This window comes from Salvelinus alpinus, chromosome 25 (genome assembly GCF_045679555.1).
Source record: "Salvelinus alpinus chromosome 25, SLU_Salpinus.1, whole genome shotgun sequence".
NCBI lineage: Eukaryota > Metazoa > Chordata > Actinopteri > Salmoniformes > Salmonidae > Salvelinus > Salvelinus alpinus.
The window spans coordinates 28,247,399-28,273,470 of NC_092110.1; the positions used below are offsets into that span (position 1 = coordinate 28,247,399).

The 26,072-nt window shown below is 47.0% G+C and overlaps 2 protein-coding genes across 3 annotated transcripts in view; one reads left to right on the forward strand and one right to left on the reverse strand.

The window, feature by feature from the left end:
• LOC139553791 (transcription regulator protein BACH2-like) overlaps positions 1-21,066 on the forward strand; it is a 62,317-nt gene extending 41,251 nt beyond the window's left edge. Inside the window, exons 2-6 of one of the 2 annotated variants that reach the window (XM_071366461.1) lie at positions 6,545-6,820; positions 13,482-15,059; positions 17,210-17,416; positions 18,064-18,108; positions 18,228-18,475. In XM_071366461.1, coding sequence (XP_071222562.1) covers positions 6,557-6,820; positions 13,482-15,059; positions 17,210-17,416; positions 18,064-18,108; positions 18,228-18,347 — 2,214 coding nt within the window. In that variant the 5' untranslated portion in view covers positions 6,545-6,556 and the 3' untranslated portion in view covers positions 18,348-18,475. Of the gene's footprint in view, positions 1-6,544; positions 6,821-13,481; positions 15,060-17,209; positions 17,417-18,063 lie in introns of both variants that reach the window. The other variant, XM_071366460.1, reaches the window with a different exon arrangement.
• A 611-nt stretch (positions 21,067-21,677) lies between these two features.
• Positions 21,678-23,747, reverse strand: LOC139553792 (gap junction alpha-10 protein-like). The gene is made up of 2 exons (XM_071366463.1): positions 22,242-23,747; positions 21,678-21,716 (listed from the first exon to the last, which is right to left on the reverse strand). Exons 1-2 carry the CDS (start codon positions 23,745-23,747, stop codon positions 21,678-21,680), a joined length of 1,545 nt encoding a protein of 514 aa, XP_071222564.1.
• Positions 23,748-26,072: the final 2,325 nt, after the last annotated feature.

The following is a 26,072-nucleotide window of genomic DNA, read 5'->3' on the forward strand; positions in this document are numbered from 1 at the left end:
AAGGTTGTGGTTTCTGTCACAGCCCAAACCTCCTTTCCTCCCCCAGACTATTTCCACTTGATCTGACAACGGATGCTATACTAATGGAGGCGCGATAAACTGTGAAGGCATGTCGTTGTTGTTCCTGACCTACTGTTTTTAACTTGTTAACCACAGGGCAAATATGAGTGGGCCCCTGATGGCATTTCATTTTTTATTGTTGCAATTTACAGATATTTGATGTTTTCATGTTTTGATGTCACATTCCACTCACTCTCTCCTCACTCCTCTCTCTCTCGCTCTCAATTCAGTTCAATTCAAAGGGCTTCATTGGCATGGGAAACATATGTTAACATTGCCAAAGCAAGTGAAGTCTCTCTCTCACTCTCTCTCTCTCTCCCTCTCACTCTCTCTGGTACATACACACACACCGGCTGTTGTGAGGTCGTCACCCAGCTCTGGAGTGAAACATGATCAGCCACAGATCTCCTGGTGTGCTGCCAGCGCCAGCCAGGGACCACACACACTTCCCAGGGGGCCGAGGGTGAAAACTTTGAGGTTTTATGCACCATTGAATCTGAGATTATTTATTTTTCCATTCGCTTTCATCCAATACGTAGGTGTGGACTGTATTTGTGGAATCGTTCTCAATGTATAAATCTTCAATTTATAAGGTTCTTGCATTTTGCGAGGCAAAACTGATGCATTCAGAAAAAATATCTGTTGTTTGTACTGACTTGGCTTTTGTCAGTCATGAAGCAGCCATGCAGACACACACAAACACACACCCATTCACTAGCCGGTCCATGTTTGACCATGAATGAATAGTTCTCTACAATCACTGACTGCTGGGGTTATTCCTTGCCAGCGCAGCAGTGTGTGTTTCTATCACATGGCTGGTCGGCTTGCTGAGCTGTCTGTTACCATTTTAAACTGGGCTGTGGTTGTGAATCACCCTGGGTTGGCTGGGCTCTGACCAACATAACACTTAGCTGTGGTAGGTCATGATTCACTCCTCCTGCACCCTCCGTTTAGTTCACTTTAGTTTAGTCATCACCATACGGCAAAAGTTCTTTACAGCCTACTACACCGTGACCGCGCTCCCCACTGACTGGCTGGCTAGCATGGATGCCTTCCTGCTGTTAGCCATGAGAAATACCTGCCCAGGCCCTCTGAGGGAGAGGGTTTACTATGGCCTTGCCGTGGACTAGAGAGAGACATGATACTTCTCTGTAAAGTTGTCTGAGGTATGCATTGCATGAGTCATGGTTGTTGTGGATGCTGAAGTAGCGAACAAGGTGAAATTGAGTATTGATAGTGAGTGGCCAGGGATGGGAGCCACTGTATCATGTCAGCGTCTAGATGGGAGTAGATTGTAACTTACACCACTACTACTACTGTGCACTCACTCACTCACACACACACACACACACACACACACACACACACACACACACACACACACACACACACACTTTTTCCTTATCTCTCGCTGGCTCTTTCTCTCCACTCTGTAGTTAAATCATGAACTACTCATAAAGGATGATCTCTATTCTTCATGATGTATACATTTCACATGACATATGCTCTTACTTAGTCCATTTTAAATGAATCAGTCCCTTAAATTGAACAGGCTGGCCATGCACAGGTCGTCTCGCCCTTCAGTTGCCTCTCGAGTAACCCTTAAATATGCCATTATCTTGTCTGCAGGGCAAGATACTTGACAATGCCAGGGTGACTTATAGCAGTAAAGAAGATTGAGAGTTGCACAAACAGTGTTAGGAATGACCTCAGAAGACATATATCATGGGTTACACTGACCTTCTGAAAGTGAGACATCCTAACCCTGATTCTGGAACAAAGAGGTATTGTTAAACACAGATGATGTGACTGGTGCATTTCCGGCCCAGCAGCTCTGGGCAAGGGCCCTGGTAATGTACTCTGTTGCCCAGATCCTTTTGCGTTCTTAATGTCACTCTTTTAATGTCTCATGCAACCTAATGGCCCTAATGTTTACTGATTATGTCTTGGAAGAAAATAAGTCAAACATTGTGTTATTGATTTCAGATGTAGCCGTCGAGCTGGGTATCACATAAAACCCACTCTCAAACCCTCCTTTTCTTATTCTCTCTCTCACACACCCCCAATGAGCGCACACACACACACACACAAACACATGCAGACACACACATTTTCGTGAGTTGAAAAACTTGACATAATCAGGGCAGGGAGAAGACAGGAGAGAGGGAAGTAGGGCATAACAGTTGTCAGTGGTGTATAGTGTACCACCACTATCGGCCCTCGAGTGGGGAGCCCTGAATTATTACTGTTTGTTAATTAATATTTCTCTGCCAGCCCAGAGGAAGACTGTGGCCCCGCTCTCTGTGCTCTGTGATAAATAATTTACGTTTGTTTGCTGATAATCTCTATCAGATCTGCCGATGGCCACGAGGGGTGTGTTTTCTCTCTCCCTCTCACTCAGGGGGCAGCCTTAGATGTGTGGCTGTTTTATGGATGCAGATAGGTTGAATATAGGCTAGCCTCACTTTTAACTATCATGTTATAATATCGTTATAATATTGCTCACTAAATTACTCTACGTTTCCGTGCATTCCCTGTGGAAATTCCAGGTTGAAAAATGTATATTAGAGCATTTATTTTCAGTGACTCGACTGGATATTTTTTTTACATTGTGATTATTCTTTTTTGTATCGATTTATTTTGGAATTGTTACTATGGGAGTTGATGTGGGTCTATGTGGCTTTCCTTCAGTGGTGGAAAAAGTACCCAACTGTCATACTTGAGTAAAAGTAAAGATACCTTACTAGAAAATGACTCAAGTAAAAGTAAGTATCAAAAGTAAAAGTTAAATCATTTCAAATTCCTTATATTAAGCAAATCAGATGGCACCATTTTCTTGTTTTTTTTATTTACAGAAAGCCAGGGGCACACTCCAATACTCAGACATCATTTACAAACAAAGCATGTGTGTTTAGTTAGTCCACCAGATCAGAGGCAGTAGGAATGACCAGGGATGTTCGGTTGATAAGCGTGTGAATTTGACTATTTTCCTGTCCTGCTAAGCATTCAAAATGTAATGAGTACTTTTGGGTGTCAAGGAAAATGTATGGAGTAAAAAGTACAATATTTTATTCAGGAATGTAGTGACGTAAAAGTAAAAGTAGTCAAAAATATAAATAAGTACAGATACCCCAAAAAACTACTTAAGTAGTACTTTAAAGTATTTTTACTTAAGTACTTTACAACGCTGCTTTCCTTTGAGTTGAGCTTCTGAGATTTTATCACAGCTGTGCTATCTAGTGCTGATCTTGTTCATTTGCACCGCAGGCAGAGACAGTGTGGCCCAGAAGAGCTGTTCAATATTTAATTGTTGTCACTAATACAGATTCATAAGTCATCTACAAAGGGGAATTGTGGGGGGGCTTTGTTAATGTGTTTGTTTATTGCCTTTGTAATGTCACCCCCCCCACACACACACAGTTCCTCACTTGGCTGATAGTCGTTGCTCATATAATAGTGTAGCCTATCATCAGTTGATTATCTCTCTCATCATCTGAGAGACTGATTCTCTCGTCCTCTATATCAGCCTACTGTGCTCTAAAATGACGACTGGTGTATATCACTGAGTTTATGTCTGCTTTTGCCTATACAACGTCTTGGTACACTGTATCCTATTGCAGTATAGTCGCCTACAGACAAACCAAGGCAAAGTCCTAATTTATACTGTGAATACCCATCCTCAGTTCACACCCTATAAGAAGAAGTGGGTGAGGAGGAGGGGGTAAGAAGGAGGGGGTGAGGAGGAAAGGGTTAGAAGGAGGGGGTGAGGAGGAGGATACACTCTAGTCCCCTGGCTCTCATCAAGTATTAACAGTTGGACTCCCAGAAGCCTGGAGTAATGATTATACAGTTTACAGCTTGTGAGATTATAGCTGCCTGTCTGTCTATAAGCTGTCTGTCTGGCAGACAAACATGATGTTGAAATATATCACCCACACACAGCAGGCAACATGATGAAACAATCTGCAACCGCTTGTTTACAGAAACAGACTATTTTAACAAATGTATCCGGTGTTTGTGGTGAGTTAAGGAATTTGACAGCCAAGAGCAAGTGTCATGAATAACAATGATAGCTAGTCTAATTTACAAAGGTATGGCATGGAGTTTGTTAGTCTAATTAACAAAGGTATGGCATGGAGTTTGTTAGTCTAATTAACAAAGGTATGGCATGGGAGTTTGTTAGTCTAATTTACAAAGGTGTCACGTTCGTCGTAAAGATGAGACCAAGGCACAGCATGAGTAGAGTTCCACATAATTTTAATCAACTGAAACTCACCTAACAAAACATCAAACAACCAACCGAACCGCGAAGCTACAGGTGTGCACTCAGGCAACTCAATGTAGACAAGATCCTACAACATTAAACGAGGAAAATGGCTACCTAAATATGATCCCCAATCAGAGACAACGATAAACAGCTGTCTCTGATTGGGAACCATATCAGGCCAACATAGACATACAAAACCCCTAGACATACAACACCCTAGACATACAAAAACCCTAGACATACAAAACTAGCGTACCCACCCTAGTCACACCCTGACCTAACCAAAATATATAGAAAAACAGAGATATCTAAGGTCAGGGCGTGACAAAAGGTATTGCATGGGAGTTTGTTAGTCTAATTAACAAAGGTATGGCATGGAGTTTGTTAGTCTAATTAACAAAGGTATGGCATGGAGTTTGTTAGTCTAATTAACAAAGGTATGGCATGGAGTTTGTTAGTCTAATTAACAAAGGTATTGTGAAGGTATTGTCACTGGGTCGCAGTGATGGCAAATTTCCATTGACATATCGGTGTGTTGCAAGTTCTTTGCCTGTGGCTGATTTGTGGTTTGTCCTCCACATTTCAAACTGATACAGAGACATTAGTTATGTTCTGCTGCTGGCCTGTTTAGCTCACAGAGAGAAACTCGAGACTAGAGCAGTCAATCTGTTCAATCAAGTTCTGATTCTTTTCAATCAAGATTCTGATGAATGGAATAAGGTGTATTACTGTAGTCATACTGAACAACACTGCACTAGAGAAATACACTAGATGTTAAATGTTGACCAGGAGAAAACACATCAGTGCTAAAATGTATCTTCTGCAATAACTAAACTATTATGAGGAGAGGAACACCAACGTGCCTTATGAATAATATTTGCAAGCATCACCGTTTCTTTATTGAGATACAAAGAGGCCTATAGTCTGATCCTCCTCCTCTTATGACGATGTGAGCCTTCTCTCCCATAGTCCTTTGATTTGCATTGTGTTAGGGTCTCTTTTAGTTATAAAGGAAACCTGATGGCGAATAGCAGATTTATAATTCTGAGATGATTCCCACCTGGAGTCTGTTCCTCTGCTGCAGGCCCCTGGCTCCACACTCTGCACATTACAACACTATGACTCAGCAGAAAGAAAGCCCTCCAAGCCTGATGAGTCCACACACACACACACACGCACGCACGCACGCACGCACGCACACACACACACACACACACACACACACACACACACACACACACACACACACACACACACACGCACTCAACCACACACACACACACACACAACCACAGTTGCACACACACTCCTGGGCTCAGACAGACAGACTGCAGCCTCAGCTGTCTGTACTGTAGGCTACAGGAGCTTTAAGTGCGACAGTGTTGAGGTGAGCACAGTGCAAGGATTTGCATTGCACCTCTTTAAGTCAATGTGGAACCATTTTGAGTTGCACCGACTAAGATTTCCTGCACATACTTAATATATTTATTTTCAATACTTTTATTGTCACATTGAATGATTTCCAATGTGCTCTAAACAAACAGCTCGTTACAGCCCTTATCTCTAATGTCATCGTTGTCCTTTCCTAGGTATCAGCACACAACAAGATAATGCTGTTTGTGCAGTAGGCTAGTAATCTCACAAGCCTGCTTACAAATATCCATGAGCGTCTGAGCTATGAATGTGGGTCAAGAGAGACTGGTACAGAGACTACATCTGTATCCTATTAGGAAGTACCAGAGGATGTGTGTCAGGCTGCCTTGAAGAGGTTTTAAATCTTGGATTCTCTGTTGAAGCTATTGGCTGAGAGGTGATAGAAAGATGTTTGAGATTTGTCATTCCTGTGGTATGTCCCCTGTCAATTTTGTGTGCGAGCGCATGCACATGGACATGTATGTACGTGTATGGAGGAGAGAGAGAACGTTTCTCCATATAAAAAAATGTGCATTTCTACAACCAAGTAATTGGGTCCTTTTCATCCTTGGCGTCCATTGACTGTGCATCCAACCAATGTCTCTGTGTGTGTGTGTGTGTGTGTGTGTGTGTGTGTGTGTGTGTGTGTGTGTGTGTGTGTGTGTGTGTGTGTGTGTGTGTGTGTGTGTGTGTGTGTGTGTGTGTGTGTGTGTGTGTGTGTGTGCGTGCGTGCGTGCGTGCGTGCGTGCGTGCGTGCGTGCGTGCGTGCGTGCGTGCGTGCGTGCGTGTGTGTTTGTTCTGCAGGGTGTGAGCGGGATGTCTCTGGATGAGGGGGCCCACGCCGGGTCTAGGGAGACGCCCATGTACGTGTATGAGTCGACGGTGCACTGTGCCAACGTGCTGCTGAGTTTGGAGGACCAGCGGCGGCTGAACATCCTGTGTGATGTGACGGTGGTGGTGGAGGGGACAGAGATCAGGGCCCACAGGGCCGTCCTGGCAGCCAGCAGCAGATACTTCCTACAGGTGCTGCTGGGACACACACAACCCGAGCAGGAGCCAATCATCAGCCTGTCTGACAAGGTGAGTAACGACCAATGATGCACATGTATATGTATGTCTACGGTAACACCCTGAGAAAGCATTAATTACCTGACTTGACTTGACAGACTTTAGGCTCCCCTCGGCGTAGCCATTTTTATACTGTTATGCTGCTATATTATAACAGCCCTTCCATTACATTCAGAGACCTGTACTAGTGTGGTAAAATGGGCGTGCGTGTCAGTCAGAGGGGGAAGGAGAGAGAATCTAGACTTTTATTGAGTCCCAAAATTCACTCTCTTTTGTGTTCATCTGTCTGTGAGAGAGAGAGAGAGAGAGAGAGAGAGAGAGAGAGAGAGAGAGAGAGAGAGAGAGAGAGAGAGAGAGAGAGAGAGAGAGAGAGAGAGAGAGAGAGAGAGGAGGGAGGGAGGGAGGGAGGGAGGGAGGGAGGGAGGGAGGGAGGGAGGGAGGGAGGGAGGGAGGGAGGGAGGGAGCAGGCAGGCAGGTTCTCCTACATGTCTAGAGGAAAACTACAAACAATGTATGCAGGACAGAATTAGGTCAATGTCCATTCATAATAAAAACAGAAAAAAAGAGCAATTCAGTTTTGGAAACGTCTAAAATACAGTGACATCCAAGCCCTGCAATATTGAGAGCTGAGCAAAAAAAATTGTCCCGTCATCCAGCTGGTCCTGGGGCTGAGTTCACAAACCTGTTCTTCTAACACACTGAACACACTGAAGCCCAATCAATCAACCAAATTACAACACAGTCAAACAAAACTACACTACCTATTGGGAAACACAAGCACAAAGCAAAATACAGTGCTATCTGGCCCTAAATGGACAGTACACCATGGCAAACTATTTGACCTGGGTTTCTGTACAAAACATTAGAAAAGCCTTGACAAAGTACAGGCTTAGTTAGCACAGTCTTGCCATTGAGAAGGGAAGACACAGGAAAGCCTGTCTCCCTATAGAGGAAAGGTTGTGCAACCACTGCACCACAGCAGAACCCGAGATATAGAGCTGCCTTTCCTGATAAAATGTAAAAAATATAAACAATTAGAGAGTGTAATTTCCCCGAATTTGAAACCTGTAATGCGTCTGTGTGTAGCTGGTGTAGATGAGTCAGGCGCAGGACAGCAGATATGAGTAATGTACGCAATTTTACTCAACAATAATCACAATACACGTCAATAAATCCAAGGCCACAAATACAGACCGCAATACAATAAACAATCACTCACAAACAAACATGGGGGAACAGAGGGTTAAATAATGAACAAGTAATTGGGGGATTGAAACCAGGTGGACAAAACAAATGGAAAATTAAAAGTGGATCGGCGATGGCTAGAAGGCCAAGGAGAGGGACCGACTTCGGCGGAAGTCGTGACACTAACCCCCCCCCCCCCCCCCCCCCCCCCTTGACGTGCGGCTCCAGCAGTGTGCCGACACCAACCTCGGGGACGACCCGGAGGACGAAGCGCAGGGCGATCCGGATGGAGACGGTGGAACTCCCGCAGCAACGAAGGGTCCAAGACGTCCTCCACCGGCGCCCAGCATCTGTCCTCCGGACCGTACCCCTCCCACTCCACGAGGTACTGAAGGCCCCTCGCCCGACGCCTCGAGTCCAGGATGGCTCGAACAGCATACGCCGGGGCCCCCTCGATGTCCAGAGGGGGCGGAGGAACCTCCCGCACCTCAGACTCCTGGAGTGGACCAGCCACCACCGGCCTGAGGAGAGACACATGGAACGAGGGATTAATACGGTAATCTGGGGGAAGCTGTAACCTGTAGCATACCTCGTTCAGTCTCCTCAGGACTTTGAATGGCCCCACAAACCGCGGGCCCAGCTTCCGGCAGGGCAGGCGGAGGGGCAGGTTTCGGGTCGAGAGCCAGACCCGCTGCGGTGGCGGTCGGCGTTCGCCTTCTGCCGCCTCATGGCCCGTTGCAGGTGCACATGGGCTGGGTCCGAGGTCTCCTCCAAGCGCTTAAACCATTCGTCCACCGCAGGAGCCATGATCTGGCTCTGATGCCAAGGTGCCAGAACCGGCTGATACGCACCGGAAGGGGGAGAGGTTAGTGGAGGAGTAGCGGAGTGAGTTTTGGGCCATCTATGCCCAGGGGATGAACGCCTCCCACTCCCCCGGCCGGTCCAGGCAATATGACCGCAGAAACCTACCCACATCCTGGTTTACTCTCTCCACCTGCCTGTTACTCTCGGGGTGAAAACCTGAGGTGAGGCTGACCGAGACCCCCAGACGTTCCATGAACGCCCTCCGGACCCTGGACGTGAACTGGGGACCCCGATCAGAGACTATGTCCTCAGGCACCCCGTAGTGCCGGAAGACGTGTGTGAACAGGGCCTCCACAGTCTGTAGGGCCGTAGGGAGACCGGGCAAAGGGAGGAGACGGCAGGACTTAGAAAACCGATCCACAACGACCAGGATCGTGGTGTTGCCCTGTGAGGGAGGAAGATCTGTCAGGAAGTCCACCGACAGGTGCGACCATGGCTGTTGTGGAACGGGTAGGGGTTGTAACTTCCCTCTGGGCAGGTGCCTGGGAGCCTTGCACTGGGCGCACACCGAGCAGGAGGAAACATAAACCCTTACGTCCTTGGCCAAGGTGGACCACCTCTACTTCCCACTAAGACAGCGCACTGTCCGACCGATGCCAGGATGACCAGAGGAGGGTGACGTGTGGGCCTAATAGATCAACCGGTCGCGGACAGCAGACGGAACGTACAGATGCCCAGCTGGACACTGGAGAGGAGTGGGCTCTGTACGTAACGCCCGCTCGATGTCCGCGTCCAGCTCCCACACTACCGGTGCCACCAGGCAAGAGGCCGGGAGTATGGGAGTGTGATCCACGACTGTTATAACAGTCGACCAAGCACCCTACGCACCAGGGACACATGCTCAGCGCGTGTAGCGGAGTATATCAGAATGTCGTCGATATACACCACTACACCCTGCCCGTGCAGGTCCCGGAAAATCTCAACAACAAAGGCCTGGAAGACTGATGGAGCATTCATCAACACGTACAGCATGACGAGGTACTCATAGTGCCCTGAGGTGGTACTAAATGCCACCTTCCACTCGCCCCCCTCCCGGATACGCACCAGGTTGTAAGCGCTCCTGAGATCCAATTTTGTGAAGAAGCGCGCCCCGTGCATTGACTCGATCGCACTGGCGATGAGAGGCAGCGGGTGGCTGTGGCTGATAGCGGGTGGCTGATACCCCGATATTCAATACACGGGCGCAGACCTCCATTCTTCTTCACAAAAAAGAAGCTTGAGGAGGCAGGTGAGGTGGAGGGCCGAATGTATCCCTGCCCCAGGGATTCGGAGACATATGTTTCCATAGCCGCGGTCTCCTCCTGTGACAGAGGATACACGTGACTCCTGGGAAGTGCTGCGTCTACCAGGAGATTTATCGCACAATCCCCCCCGTCGATGGGGTGGTAATTGAGTCGCCCTCTTCTTACAGAAGGCGAGAGCCAAATCGGCATATTCTGAGGGGATGTGCACGGTGGAGACCTGGTCTGGACTCTCCACCGTAGTCGCACCGATGGAAACACCTACACACCTCCCTGAGCACTTTCGTGACCACCCCTTGAGAGCCCTCTGTTGCCACGAAATAGTGGGGTCATGACAGGCCAACCAGGGTAGGCCCAGCACCACGGGAAACACAGGAGAATCAAAACAGAAGAGACTGTTTCTCTCCTTGTGACCCTCCTGCGTAATCATGCCTAGTGGAGAGGTGGCCTCCCTAATCAGCCCTGACCCTAATGGTCGACTATCTAGGGCGTGCACAGGGAAGGGCATATCCACAGGAACAATGAGGATCCCTAAACTATGGGCAAATGAACGGTCAATAAAATTCCCAGCTGCGCCTGAATCTACAAGCGCCTTATGCTGGGAATGCGGGGAAAACTCAGGAAATTTAATAAACACATACATGTGAGCAACAGGGGGCTCTGGGTGAGCCTGGTGCCGACTCACCTGGGGTGACACGATAGTGCCCTGCCTGCTGCCTCGACTATCTGAGGAACCCCCCCACCACCGGCCAGCAGTGTGCCCTCTGCGGCCACATGGCTAGAAGGCCGGTGACGTCGACCGCCGAACGCCGCCCGAACAAGGAGAGGGACCGTGGAAAACCCTAATTCAAGGTTTCAGACTTCTGATGAGAATAGGCTACCTGTCCTGTTGGGGGAGGAATCAGAGAGCTGTGGGTTGGCAGTGCACTAGATTGCTGTCTGCCATAAGATGAGTGACAGTGTCTGACAGACCAACCAACCTGCATGTTCTCTATGCCATTATTATTGTCCATTGTATGGTTATTTTTACTCTTGATTATTATTGTTAATGATTGCCCCGTTGAAAATCTTTATTATTATTATTATTTTAATGATGTTAATACTGTCAATTAATAACTTACATGAAATTTCCAAAGTACTCTTTTGCTATATGTACAGTGTTATGTCATGTCAATAAAGCAATTTGAATTGAAAGCAATTTGAATTGAATTGAAATTGAGAGTGAGAGAGAAAAAGAGAGAGAGGGAGAGAGAGGGAGAAAGAGGGGGTAAGAGGGAGGGAGGCGGCCGGGTAGCTTGCTCAGTTGTCACACTTTAGCACTCCTTTGCTTGTGTACGTAGTGTTGGCAGGATTCCTGAAAACCCTGTGGGAATTTTTAGAATCAGTGATACATTATATTTCTGCCTCTGTAACTAATCGTGGGCAGAACAGCCCCGGCCCACATTCCACTGCCTCCATTAGCATGTAATGTCCTAGATCTGTCAATTTGATTAATACTGTATGTCTCTTTGACTCTACCTCATACAGTAATCACTATCAACGACTTTACACTTCAAAATCCATCCTCTAATGACTAGAAAGCATTGCTTATTTTCTCTCTTCTCTTTCTCTACAGACATCCCCTCTCTCCTTCTACCGGTCTCTTTGTAGTGTGGATTTTCTCTTTCTCACTCTGTCTATCCATCCTTTCACTTGCCTCCTTTTTGCTTTGTAGTATCTCTCGCAATCTCTTCCTCTCTCTCTCTCACTCTCTCCGTTTTCTCTCTCATTCTGTTTTCCCTTTCTCTCCCTGTCCTCATTAGAAGGGCTGGTACAGTAGTAACATTAAAAAAGGCTTGTCTGGTTTCTGTGTGTTCATAAAGACATGCTTCTCTGTGTGTTCATAAAGACATGCTTCTGTGTGTTCATAAAGACATGCTTCTCTGAGTGTTCATAAAGACATGCTTCTGTGTGTTCATAAAGACATGCTTCTCTGTGTGTTCATAAAGACATGCTTCTCTGTGTGTTCATAAAGACATGCTTCTGTGTGTTCATAAAGACATGCTTCTGTGTATTCATAAAGACATGCTTCTGTGTGTTCAGAAAGACATGCTTCTCTGTGTGTTCATAAAGACATGCTTCTGTGTGTTCATAAAGACATGCTTCTCTGAGTGTTCATAAAGACATGCTTCTGTGTGTTCATAAAGACATGCTTCTGTGTGTTCATAAAGACATGCTTCTGTGTGTTCATAAAGACATGCTTCTCTGTGTGTTCATAAAGACATGCTTCTGTGTGTTCATAAAGACATGCGTCTGTGTGTTCATAAAGACATGCTTCTGTGTATTCATAAAGACATGCTTCTGTGTGTTCATAAAGACATGCTTCTGTGTATTCATAAAGACATGCTTCTGTGTGTTCATAAAGACATGCTTCTGTGTATTCATAAAGACATGCTTCTGTGTGTTCATAAAGACATGCTTCTGTGTATTCATAAAGACATGCTTCTGTGTGTTCATAAAGACATGCTTCTGTGTGTTCATAAAGACATGCTTCTGCAGGCACATGAGGCAGCTGCTGACGCTAGCTGAAAATAGACCCTCAGAACACTCAGCACTCTAACGGCACTCTACCGCCCCCCCAGCCCCTGACACACACACACAGACACGCACACACTGCGCTCACACACATACACACGCACAAACACACACAGGCAAGCACGCACTGTGCACACACACACACAGACACAGACACGCACACACTGCGCTCACACACACACATACACACGCACAAACACACACAGGCAAGCACTCACTGTGCACACAAACACACACACACAGACACGCACACACTGCGCTCACACGCACACACACACAGGCAAGCACGCACTGCACACAAACACACACACACAGAAACGGGCACACAATCACACATACACCAGGCCTGCTGGCTATCAGCTACTAAGAGAGAGAACAGGAGAGAGATGAAGGGGGAGAGGATGGGGGGATGGGGGGCTAGAGAGGATGGGGAGAGGAGAGGATAGAGGGGGCTAGGAGGGTAAAAGGAGGGGGAGAGGATGGGGGAGTAGGTGAGCTGAAGGGGGAGATGACAACAAGTGAGAGACATATTTTAAGGATGGGTGACTTTCACCTTCAGAGAGGGATGATAGGCACTCATTGGGATGATGGTGGGAGGGGGTGTGCTCCAGTTAGTTTGCTCTCTCCCCCCATCTCAATTTTTTGTCAAAATGTGTCAAAATAAAACATGAATGTGTAGTCTACACAATTCAGGGTTTGTTTAACTGTGTGTGTTAGCAGCAGATTTTTCCCAACTCTCACTCTCCACACAAAATCCCCAGGACGAGTAACAACACAACAGATAACACTGTGTTTCCTCCTCTCATCAGATCACAGCCAGGGGGTTTGCCCCGCTGCTACAGTTTGCCTACACAGCCAAACTGGTTCTGAGCAGAGAGAACATCCATGAGGTGATCCGCTGTGCTGACTTCCTGGGCGTTCACAACCTAGAAGACTCCTGCTTCCGCTTTCTACAGGCCCAGCTGCATAGCGACACGACTGATCACAACAATGGCCTTTGTCGCAAGGAGCTGCCGCCGTCGGCGCACACAGATGACCTCATCACGGAGGAGGACGGTGACGGTGGTGGTTCTGTGTCGTCCGAGACCCCCAGAGTGACGTCATCCTCTGCGACGAGGTGGCGACCCAATCACTCTACCCTCATGCCCCTCACCAGCAGCCTGACCTCTGACCTCCCACAATGCCCCAAATACAGGAAGTACCAGCAGGCCTGCGCCAAGCACAACGGAGAGAACAAGGACGATGATAGCGTCACCTCGGCCGCCTCGTCACTATGCCATGCCTCAGCCTCCCCAGGCCGCTCAGAGACCAGCAGCACCCACCAAGTGATACACCCCCTCTCCCCCTCCAGAATCAAAGAGGAGCCCCGCTCCGGGGGCGAGGGAGAGGAGAGCCCCCCAGGACTGTCAGAGGATAGCCAGAATGTCCTGGAGCTGGAGTGGGAGGGGAGGCCGGAGCCCTCAGCGCATCCCCCCAGCAGAGGTTCTCCATCTTGCCTGCACTCCTACCTCCAGAGGGGCCTCCTGGATCTCAACAACCGAGCCAGCACCCTACCTTCCACTCCTCTCACTCAGCAGCTACTGACCAACAGACTCTCACTAGCCCATAACAGGGACAGAGACAGGGAGGCATCTCAGGGGGAGGGTGGAAGGGACCTCAGGGCGGTGTCTGCAGAGACAGTGGGATCTTCTGTTGGAGACATAGAGGGGGTAGTAGAGGGCATGGCAATGAAGCCCCTTGTCTCAGACGGAGTCAGCAAACAGGAAGTAGAGTTGGATCGCCGCAGCAGCGTCATTTTCTCCCCCGGGGCATGTGACCATCTGGGAACACCATCTCAATCCTACTCTGACCGGAAGTCTCTGGAAAAAGATCTGTTGGAGATCACCTCGAAATCCCTGTGGACAGGGGTTAGTCAGTCTCTCCCCTTCCACCAGACATACTCTCCCCTACCCTCCTCCACCACCCCCCCCACGGCCCTCCAGGACCCCCTGCCGACTATGGCCTGCCGACCGCGGCCCACCACCAGCTGCCCTCTGCCCATAAAGATCTCCCCCTGCTCCCCCGCCTGCGAGCCACGCACACGCACCTCCAGCTCCTGCTCATCTTTCTCCTACCTGGAGGACGGGGGCAGTGGGGACTCGCCCTCCAGCCTGCCTCAGTTTGAGTTCTCCTCTTCCCCATGCTCTGTGTCGGGCTCAGGCCTGGCTCGCTGTCTGGTGGGGGAGCAGAGGGAGCACAGTGGGATGGTGGTGGGGGAAGCCATCTTCTCTCAGGGCCGCACCAAGATCAAGTGTGAACGGTCGTATGGGGCCAACTCCACTGATGAATCCGGGTCCTTCTCAGAGGGAGACAGTGAGTCTGGCCCTGCCAGAGAGCCAGGTCCCGAAGTCAGTATCATTTATCTATCTATACTACATATTGAAATTGTGATCTGTGCTATTCAAAATGCGTTTTGCCAACAACTAAAATTGCTCTGACAAAATGTTACTGTGTCAGAGAGATACCACACGGTTAGTGTTATGGCTGGGAAGATGAACTGTGTTGTAATAATTATGTTTTGATGGTTGTCAGAGTTACTTCTTAAAACCAAAAGGGATAAATATCTGAACAAATAGCTAGGACCAGTCCTCTTTATGAACTGCTAACAAAGCAGTGGTGAAGACTTAAGACAGAAAGAGAGAGAGCGACAGGAAATTGAATAGACTGGTTAACTGTACAGTATATGACAACTGTTGTTCTGGGGAAGAAGAGCCTAGAGAGCTTAGAACAGTAATAGTCTTAGTCATCTGTGAGATTTCTGTTTGACAAAATGTCTGGATGCTATTCACCTCTAAAGCTATAGTCATGGCCCATCCATGCACACACCATCCATACAAACCAATCTCCCCTATTCACAGCCTAAAGCCTCTAAGGATAAGACCTTGATTTCAAACTCTTTGTTTACTTTAAGAGAACCGCAGTGATTGCCATGGCAATGCTTAAGCGCCCACTCCATCTCTCATGTTGCTGTGTGGAGAGAAATTAGACGATTCTTCTTGTGCTACACTGTGGGCTGAAGTCTGTCGTTCAGCCGCTCTGAGAGACTCACACACAATCAGCAGCGTCTTCTATTAACTAATCTATATCAACTTTATTTCAGAACCAATGGTGAGTCAGTGAGAGACAGGCTGGTGGAACGGTGTGAGTGGGAAAGAGATTGATGTAATACAATGAATGACTGCTGAAAATACACAAACAGTGATAGACAGAATCATTGAGCTTTTTATCACAGCTGTTTTTAGATGAATGGAAAGCAATGGATATAATGCTCGGGTAGGTAGAGTTTCGTAGAGGTGTCAATTTTTTATTGAATTACATTTCGTTCATAATGAGGGTTAATGCTTTCCCGATTTTTCTCTCTCAAGTCGGAAAAGGAGCTGAAATGTGTGTGTGCGTGCATGTGTGTTTGTGTGTCTCCATATGCTCATAGCAGTTCTCAGCGCTGACACTTGGTTCAGACAGAACGGACAGGTGTCCCTGTACCCTCCACCATCTGGCACCCTCACCCAGTTTAGACCCTCCTAACTGGGACAGTGTGCTAGGCGAGCCCCCTGCCTGAAGACAGGGCCAGAACCTGGCCCATATAATACGCACGCACTCACACACACCCCCACACACACACACACACACACACACACACACACACACACACACACACACACACACACACACACACACACACACACACACACACACACACACACACACACACACACCAGTTGACACAGATGAGGCCATCATGTCAGTGCTGGCCCACTCACAGAGCAGAGTAATGAACTGACTGGAGGGATGTAGAGTTAAAAAGAGAAACCAGAACAATAGAGAGAGAGAAGAAAGAGAGAGACACAGAGAGAGAGAGACTCAGAGACACAGAGAGACAGAGACACAGAGAGACAGAGACACAGAGACAGAGACACAGAGAGACAGAAAAGGCCCCCCAAGATCACAGCTGAAACGGAGCACTCCCTCAGTCCCCTGCCTCTACCCAACTCTCTGTGAGACACATGGCAGAACGTCACACAGCATATACTGACCCATTATTAAACACTGAATGATAGCACTTTCAAATGGGAACATCATGCAGACGATGGAGGAGTTCCTTATGACGTAAACTGAGAACTTTATTGTATCTCAAACATCAATTTGAGAACATCAGTTAATCTGTATTTTTTTACAATAGTTTGTGTCAATTGTAAGTAAATTAATAATTTTGTCCTACAGTTATTGTCTATTACACTGTAAGCGATTGATTTCAAATAAGTGGAGTACCATGCACAGGCTATGACCATCTATTAGAGGTAGAATAACAGTGCCACCTAGTGGGCTGGGTGGGTACAACTGTGTGAGATGGATGCTATCTGGGGGAGTTGAGTAATGAGAGCAGAGGACAAATGTCCATTGCTTGCTGTATCATGGACAAGAAAGTTGTTTTGAATTGTATTGTACACCAGGTAGAAACTACTGTATATCTCTAATGCATTCCTCTGTGTTTGTTAAGGTCAAACTTCCCTTCCCGGTGGATCAGATCACCAATCTTCCGCGTAATGACTTCCAGATCATGATAAAGATGCACAAACTGACCTCAGAGCAGCTGGAGTTCATCCACGACCTCCGGCGGCGCAGTAAGAACCGCATCGCCGCCCAGCGCTGCCGCAAGAGAAAGCTGGACTGCATCCAGAACCTGGAGGTGGAGATACACAGACTGGTACATACACTGTTGTAATGGTCCTGTGTGGCTCAGTTGATAGCATGGTGCTTGCAATGCCAGGGTTGTGGGTTCCACTCCTACGGGGGACTAGTATGAAAATGTATGCACTCTAGATAAGGCTGCTAAATGACTAAAATGTCCATGTTAAGACTCAGGTCTACTTATTATACAATGAAAAGTGTAATCTCTACTGTTAGCATTTGTAGTACTGTCACTTTTAAAAATGGTTTAATTTGTGTTTCCTTATGCATGTGGTTGTCTGTGTGTTTGTGGTTATGTACTGTGTACATATGGATTCTCTAGGTGTGTATTCAATGTGTGTAAGCTGTGTGTGTATTCAATGTGTGTAAGCTGTGTGTGTATTCAATGTGTGTATTCAATGTGTGTAAGCTGTGTATGTATTCAATGTGTGTAAGCTGTGTGTGTATTCAATGTATGCAAACTGTGTGTGTATTCAATGTGTGTAAGATGTGTGTGTATTCAATGTGTGTAAGATGTGTGTGTATTCAATGTATGTAAGCTGTGTGTGTATTCAGTGTATGCAAACTATGTGTGTATTCAATGTGTGTATTCAATGTGTGTAAGGTGTGTGTGTATTCTCAGTGTACCCATAACAGTCATGTACTGTATGTGTGTCCTTGCAGGTGCATGACAAGGACAAGCTGCTGAGTGAGAGGAACCAGCTGAAGGTGTGTATGGGTGAGCTGTGGCAGAACCTCTCCTACCTGTCCCAGGCTGTGTCCCAGGAGGTGTGCAGGGAGGTACAGGGGAACCACGAGAAGACCAACGCTCTGCTCCCTACACACAGGTCCAGAGATCCTACTGCCACCACCAACAGCATCTCCATCACGGCCAGCATCGACCTCACCTCCAACCCAGGCTCCCCCACCTCAGAGGGCAGCCAGGTCAAGTCCCCCTGCCCCTCTGAAAGCCCCATGGAGAGAGCCGTTGGCGCTGGGCAGAGGCGGCAGGGCAGTGGGGAGATAGATGTGTCTGTCCTAGGGCAGGAGGACCCTGAGTCTTCCCTGGAGCCTGGAGCGTCTACGGGTGTGTGTAGCCCCACTGTTTCGGTGGATTTCTCTCAGGAGATGACTGAGAAATGTACAACAGAAGAACAGCCCAGACAGGACTGTAACTAGCTAGCAACGGAAAATGAATAGCTAGTAACAGGGTGTGTTTTTATTGTTATTATGACACACATCTCTACCTTGATATGTATAAAGTTTGAAGTACATTTGTTCTCTGTGTTTTTTAAAGGATGACACTACAGTTGTCTTATCAGCAATACTTTTAAACAGGTATTTTGGAGTTATCAAACTCTATACAACATTGCTCTGGCAGCTTCCCCCCTCTCTCTCTCTCTATTTCTGTCTCTCCCTCCCTCCCTCTCTCCCATCATGGGAGTAAACTCAGGAATTCCTCTGAATGTTTAATAATGTTCAATAATGTCTCTGTAAAAAGCTATTTCATTTCAAATTGTACATCTGAAGAGTTCTATACAGCTGTGAGTAGAATGAACTCTCATATGCAAAGTTTCCTTCAGTTCTAATTTCTCACTTTCTTTTTCCTGCATTGTTTATGTACATTCCTCTTTTGCCTTTAACACACAGTAGCATCTATGGTGAAAGAAAGGAATCAACACACAGTAGCATCTATGGTGAAAGAAAGGAATCAACACACAGTAGCATCTATGGTGAAAGAAAGGAATCAACACACAGTAGCATCTATGGTGAAAGAAAGGAATCAACATACAGTAGCATCTATGGTGAAAGAAAGGAATCAACACACAGTAGCATCTATGATGAAAGAAAGGAATCAACATACAGTAGCATCTATGGTGAAAGAAAGAAAGGAATCAACACACAGTAGCATCTATGGTGAAAGAAAGGAATCAACACACAGTAGCTAAAGTGGGAAATAGAAGAAAAACAAAAATGTATTACACCGTTCACCACCTTCAAGAGGTAATCTATCTAATTTATACTAACAATGCATTTACACTAGCAAATGCATTGACATTGGCACTTAGAAATGAAAAATTCCCAAGCCAAGTACTTACTTAAATTATATTCAACAAATATAAATGGTGTCAAAGACTATCATTCTTATCTAAACCATATTGCTCTTTTAGGGGTAGAAATGTATTGTCCCACATGTGGTGAAAATGTAATATTTTGTTCTGAGGTATTTTCCATTACATTTAGTGTGAATCAGATGTATTAAAGAATTGGGGTGGAAGTGGAAGTCACCACATATTCCTGGTTTGATAATCCTTAAATATAAGAGTGCAATTTATCCTCTAAACTTGTCCAGTATTCCTAATGGTGTATTATCAAGTGAAATGTTGAATACTAATTCAAAGAGATGCTTAGATAGTTGTTGGTCCATGGTAATGCCAAATTATTCCATTGTGGAAGATCGTTCTGTAGCATGTGTCATGGTTAGATTAGTGGTTTCTTTGTTGTTTTCTCTAGGAACTTTCCAATGTCATATTCTGGGAATTTCAATTGACATCCTTTAGTTTTCCTCACAGTATAAAGTACCAATGACAGAGCTCCACAGAATGTACTGTTACTCTGAGTACACTGAATATACCGATCACCCCATTTTGATATTTTTGAATTTGAAAAAGAAATAAAAACATGTTCAGTTATTTATTTTGACAATGTTTCTGTGGGGATGATTTGTTGGCACAAAATGTAGGCCTGTACATTTCCTAACATTGATTCTTGTGATTTTTAATGGTTGTTGTTTTTACTGACAATTTGGATGAAAGACAAGTCTTTTCTGTGTTTTATGATTCACAATGTCCTTATTTAGTACAAATTAAGCAAACGTTTAAAGAGGTAAAAGTGTTTACAAAAGTCTGTGTAACATGTTTGTGTTTTTTAAGGATTTTTCCATGACAAGAGACTTTGCATCATTGGATTGATAAGTTTGGGTTTTGAACTGTTTTTAAAATGGAACATACAATTGTAAGTGGATGATGTGTTCACACAAGATTTTAAACGTATGTTTGACAAATGCAGCTCCAAGTCTTGCCTTAGAGGTTTCAAAGGCCAAACTCACGTGAAAGGGAAGGGAAGGTGTCAATTTAAAACCATACTGTGGAAAAATAACATTCTGTCCATACCATGAAAGAAATGACTGATTTCAGTACAACCACAATGTTTACTTGTTGGGGGAAAACGTAGTCGCATTTTCTCTTAATGTGCATTAACAATGTTATTTTTCCACGGTGCAGGTTTGATTGAATCCCAGCCTGAGTGTATGCAGAGGTTATGCCTCATGAACTTTATGGACTCTTACACTTATCTACCTGCAATTCTGCATACCTCTCATTTTTGGTCAAGGACTGTACAGTTGGAATATGTTGTGTGTGGTTTTGTTTCTATGGTTATTATTGTATTTGTAGATTTTTGGTGAGATATTTTTTATGTGTAATTTGAGTAAACTGCAAGACGAAAGATATCAGCTGTTTCACTTTTCCCTTTTTAGCTTTTAATGTTCAAATTGCCTGAGTTCGTTATATTGTAAATATTATGTAACTGTTGTTTTTGTTAATTTGACATGCAAATGTTTTGGAAGAAAACTTTTTGTCAAGACGCAATTTCTGTTTATGGATTAAAACAAATAGCATGCGCCAATTCTTTGTATATTTTTTACTGTAAAATTATGATATATCTAAAAAATAACCCATCAAAGACGATGACAAAAAGTGATTTTCAGTTTTAGTAAATAAGCATTTAATGTCATGAATTAAGATTGTATATCAAACAACTACACACTCATAAGAATCTATTGTTGAATGTTTAACTTAAAAAAGTTCAAACTAAATAATAGGTTTATAAAAGTGAATGCTCTATATAAGCATATAAAAGTTTTTCCAGGGACAAGATGACATTTTCCATGGTTTGCATACTCGCCAACATTCATTTATCACAATCATTTTAAGTGCTCACACTTCACACGTTCCTCTTGATGTGCACAATCATTTTCCCTTTCTGCCACAATCAACCACATACAATGTCACTCATTTGGAGATTGTAGGCATTTTAATGAGGTGCTTTGAATTTAAAATACACTGGGGAAACAGCACTGCCTATGACCACATTTGACTTGGCATGGGTTGGTGGCTGTTTTTGGCCCAATTTAATCTGGAGAACCAATCAATGATGGGCGCAGTGCTATTGATATCTCCTGTGTGTTGTTTCACTCGTAGGCAACTCCTGGGGTCTATTTTTGCTCTCGTCCCTCTTCACTTTTTCATGATAGAGGAAATGTCCAAGAATACACTCTGAAAGAGAGAGAACATGTGGGATTGAGAGAGGCTATAGATAACACATTGACACTAGTCATCATGACTTTCTATCTGCAAGATTTCAAGAATGTGTATGCAGTCTCTAAAAGGTATCCATTGCAGCTTTACTGGGCAAATCTAGACAAAATATTCACAACTTTAGCATTCTCTTTTTCCCTCGTTCTCCCTCTCTTTCACTGTTTCTCCTAGTTACAGTGGTGAAATCTTCCCCCCTGGTTCGTGCCGAGTGGAGGTGGAGTGATAAAAGATATCTTTCTCTCTCTCTCTCTCTCTCTCTCTCTCTCTCTCTCTCTCTCTCTCTCTCTCTCTCTCTCTCTCTCTCTCTCTCTCTCTCTCTCTCTCTCTCTCTCTCTCTCTCTCTCTCTCTCTCTCTCTCTCTCTCTACCTTCCCATCTCATCTCATGCTTTGCTATGCAATGTTGTTATAACCTCATTTTACACAGTGGTAATGGCTCTCTAAACCACCAGGTCAGATGCTGCCTGTCTCTTGGCTCTACTTGCCATTGACATTCTCCTTCCAGGGGGTGGCATCATTGGCATGTCCACCATGTCGCCCAGCTCGGAATCTGAGCTCCGTGGAGAGTTGCTACTGTAATCACTGATGGTGGACATGCTCTCAGAGGGCATACGAGATTTGAAGCTTTGCTTCCTTCCTGGGTTGGGGAAGAGGAAGTCGCTGCCCATGGAGTCCCTCCTCTCCTCCTCCAGGTCTGTGTCCCTCAGAGCCAAGCTGGGTCTGTGTGTTGTCGTGATGCTGGGTCTGTGCGTTGCCATAGACACTACTTCCATGTGGCTGGGCTGGTAGTGGTCTTGGGGGTGTAAGTTGGGGTCCTCATTGATTGTCTGGCCCTGCAGGTTCCTGGGCCCACTATCCCCATTCAAGACAGCTCCTCTATAGGCTCGAGGGAGCTGGTCCACCATGGCGGTGGTTTGTTTCTCTGGGGCTCCCTGGAGGTGCAGGGTCTGGATCATCCCCTGGCTGGGCTCACGTTGCTGAAGCTGCTGCTGCTGGTATTGCTGATGGGGCTGGAGGCCAGTGCAGTTCGCAAAATAATGGCCTGGAGCCATGCTGTTGTGCCTGGGCACCTCATGGTTAGGTATGTAGTGGGGAGGTGGGTCCATTGGGTCCAGGTCCTTCTCAGGAATTACTTTGAAGATGGTCTGAGTCAGCGGCCCGTTGTGATGAGACAGGTTCCTCATCACACACAGATGCTGTATCGTCGCGTTCTTCTTCAGCTTGTAAATCAAATTGTCATTGTCTGCTGGGTACTTGTCTCCCTTCAGAGTCTGTTTGATTTTCCTGATGCCCAGGTGGGAAATCTCCATTAGGTTCAGGAAGAGAGACACCCCGGCGATGACGATCATGAACACCATGAACACTGTTTTCTCCGTGGGCCTGGACACGTAACAGTCCACACTGTTGGGGCAAGGCATTCTCTCGCATTTATACAAAGGCTCCAGTCCGATGCCATACAGGATATACTGGCCCATGATGAAGCCCACCTCCACCACGGAGCGCGTTAGGATATGGATGACGTACGTCCGCAGCAGGGACCCTCTCAGTGGAGCCTTCTTCACCTTCCTCTGCTCCTCCAGCCTCTTCAACTCCTTCTCAATGCGTTTGTGCTCCTCCACCAGCGCCTCCATCTCCCCCAGCTCTGCCTTCAGCTGGACCCTCCGCCGGTGCCTCTCCTTCTCCAGGGCGCGCAGGCGGTAGAGCGCGTGGCCCATGTAGACGAGGGAGGGTGAGGACACGAAGATGACCTGCAGGACCCAGAAGCGGATGAGGGAGATGGGGAAGGCCTGGTCGTAACAGACGGTCTTGCAGCCCGGCTGGTCCGTGTTGCAGATGAACTCGCTCTGTTCATCGTTCCACACATCCTCGGCCGCTACGCCCAGCACCAGCATGCGGAAGATGAGGAGGATGGTGAGCCAGATCTTTCCTACGATGGTGGAGTGGACATGTACTTCCTCCAAGATGCTGCCCAGCAGGTTCCAGTCCCCCATGGTCTCACAGCTCACTGGTCTTTACTGCAACATGTCCTCACACTGGAGAGAGAGAGACCAGATGGATTTATTATGCATGTATTTTCTGTTAACAGTTAGTTTATAACTACAATTGAAAACATACCATGTTAATAATCATCATGCAATGAATGGAGGCCAGTGGAAGGATAGGGCAGTGGAAGGTCAGGCCAGTGGAAGGATAGGGCAGTGGAAGGTCAGGGCAGTGGAAGGATAGGGCAGTGGAAGGATAGGGCATTGGAAGATCAGGGCAGTGGAAGGATAGGGCAGTGGAAGGATAGGGCAGTGGAAGGTCGGGGCAGTGGAAGGATAGGGCAGTGGAAGGTCAGGCCAGTGGAAGGATATGGCAGTGGAAGGTCAGGGCAGTGGAAGGATAGGGCAGTGGAAGGATAGGGCATTGGAAGATCAGGGCAGTGGAAGGATAGGGCAGTGGAAGGATAGGGCAGTGGAAGGATAGGGCAGTGGAAGGTCAAGGCAGTGGAAGGATAGGGCAGTGGAAGGTCAGGGCAGTGGAAGGATAGGGCAGTGGAAGGATAGGGCAGTGGAATGATAGGGCAGTGGAAGGATAGGGCAGTGGAATGATAGGGCAGTGGAAGGATAGGGCAGTGGAAGGTCAGGGCAGTGGAAGGATAGGGCATTGGAAGATCAGGGCAGTGAAAGGTCAGGAAAGTGTAAGGTAGGGGCAGTGGAAGTTGAGGACAGTGGAAGGTAAGGACAGTGGAAGGTAAGGACAGTGGAAGGTGGGCAGTGGAATGTCAGCCATGGAAGGTCGGGGCAGTGGAGGTTCGGGGCAGTGGAATGTCAGGGCAATGGAAGGTGGGGCAGTGGAAGGTGAGGGGCAGTGGAAGGTTAGGGAAGTGGAAGGTCAGTGCAGTGGAAGGTGGGGGCAGTGGAAAATCGGGGCAGTGGAAAGTAAGGGCAGTGGAAGGTGGGGGCAGTGGAAGGTGGGGGCAGTGCAAGGTCAGGGCAGTGGAAGGTGGGGGCAGTGGAAGGTCAGGACAGTGGAAGGTTCAGGTCAGTGGAAGATGGGGGCAGTGGAAGGTCAGGGCAGTGGAAGGTAGGGGCAGTTGAAGGTCCGGGCAGTTGAAGGTCAGGGCAGTAGAAGGTCAGGGCAGTGGAAGGTGGTGGCAGTGGAAGGTGGGGACAGTTCAAGGTCAGGGCAGTGGAAGGTGGGGGCAGTGGACGGTGGGGCTTTGGAAGGTGGGGGCAGTTGAAGTCAGGGACAGTTGAAGTCATGGACAGTGGAAGGTCAAGGCAGTGGAAGGTGGGGCAGTGGGTCAGGGCATTGGAAGGTCAGGACAGTGGAAGGTCAAGGAAGTGGAAGAGGGGGCAGTTGAAGGTGAGGACCGTGGAAGATCAAGGCAGTGGAAGGTCAGGGCAGTGGAAGGTGGGGGCAGTGGAAGTTGAGGACAGTGGAAGGTCAGGGCAGTGGAAGATCGGGGCAGTGGAAGGTGGGGGCAGTGGAAGGTGGGGCAGTGGAAGATCAGGGCAGTGGAAGGGCAGGGCAGTGGAAGGATAGGGCAGTGGAAGGATAGGGCAGTGGAAGGATAGGGCAGTGGAAGGTGGGGCAGTGGAAGATCAGGGCAGTGGAAGGTCAGGGCAGTGGAAGGACAGGGCAGTGGAAGGATAGGCCAGTGGAAGGTCAGGGCAGTGGAAGGACAGGGCAGTGGAAGGTCAGAGCAGTGGAAGGTCAGGGAAGTGGAAAATCATTGGCAGTGGAAGGTCAAGGCAGTGGAAGATGGGGGCAGTGGAATGTCAGGGCAGTGGAAGGTCAAGGCAGTGGAAGGTCAGAGCAGTGGAAGGTCAGGGGAGTGTGAAGGTCATGGCAGCGGAAGGTCAGAGCAGTGGAATGTCAGGGCAGTGGAAGGTCAAGGCAGTGGAAGGTGGGGGCAGTGGAAGTTGAGGACAGTGGAAGGTCAGGGCAGTGGAAAGTCAGGGCGTGGAAGGTAAGGAAAGTGGAAGGTGGGGGCAGTGAAAGGTCAGGGTGGTGGGCAGTTTTCTACATCGTACTGGCTGCCTACTTTTTTTCTTTCTTGTTTACATAATCAGAATGAAAAATTTCACATATTTTATTTTGATAAGACAACGGCATTAGAAATCAGCATCATGATGCAGCCAGTAAGAGCAGTATATATATAAATATATACAGTGGCAAGAAAAAGTATGCGAACCCTTTGGAATTAACTGGATTTCTGCATAAATTGGTCATCAAATTTTTATCTGATCTTCATCTAAGTCACAACAATAGACAAACACAGTGTGCTTAAACTAATAACACAGAACTTATTGTATTTTTCTTGTCTATAT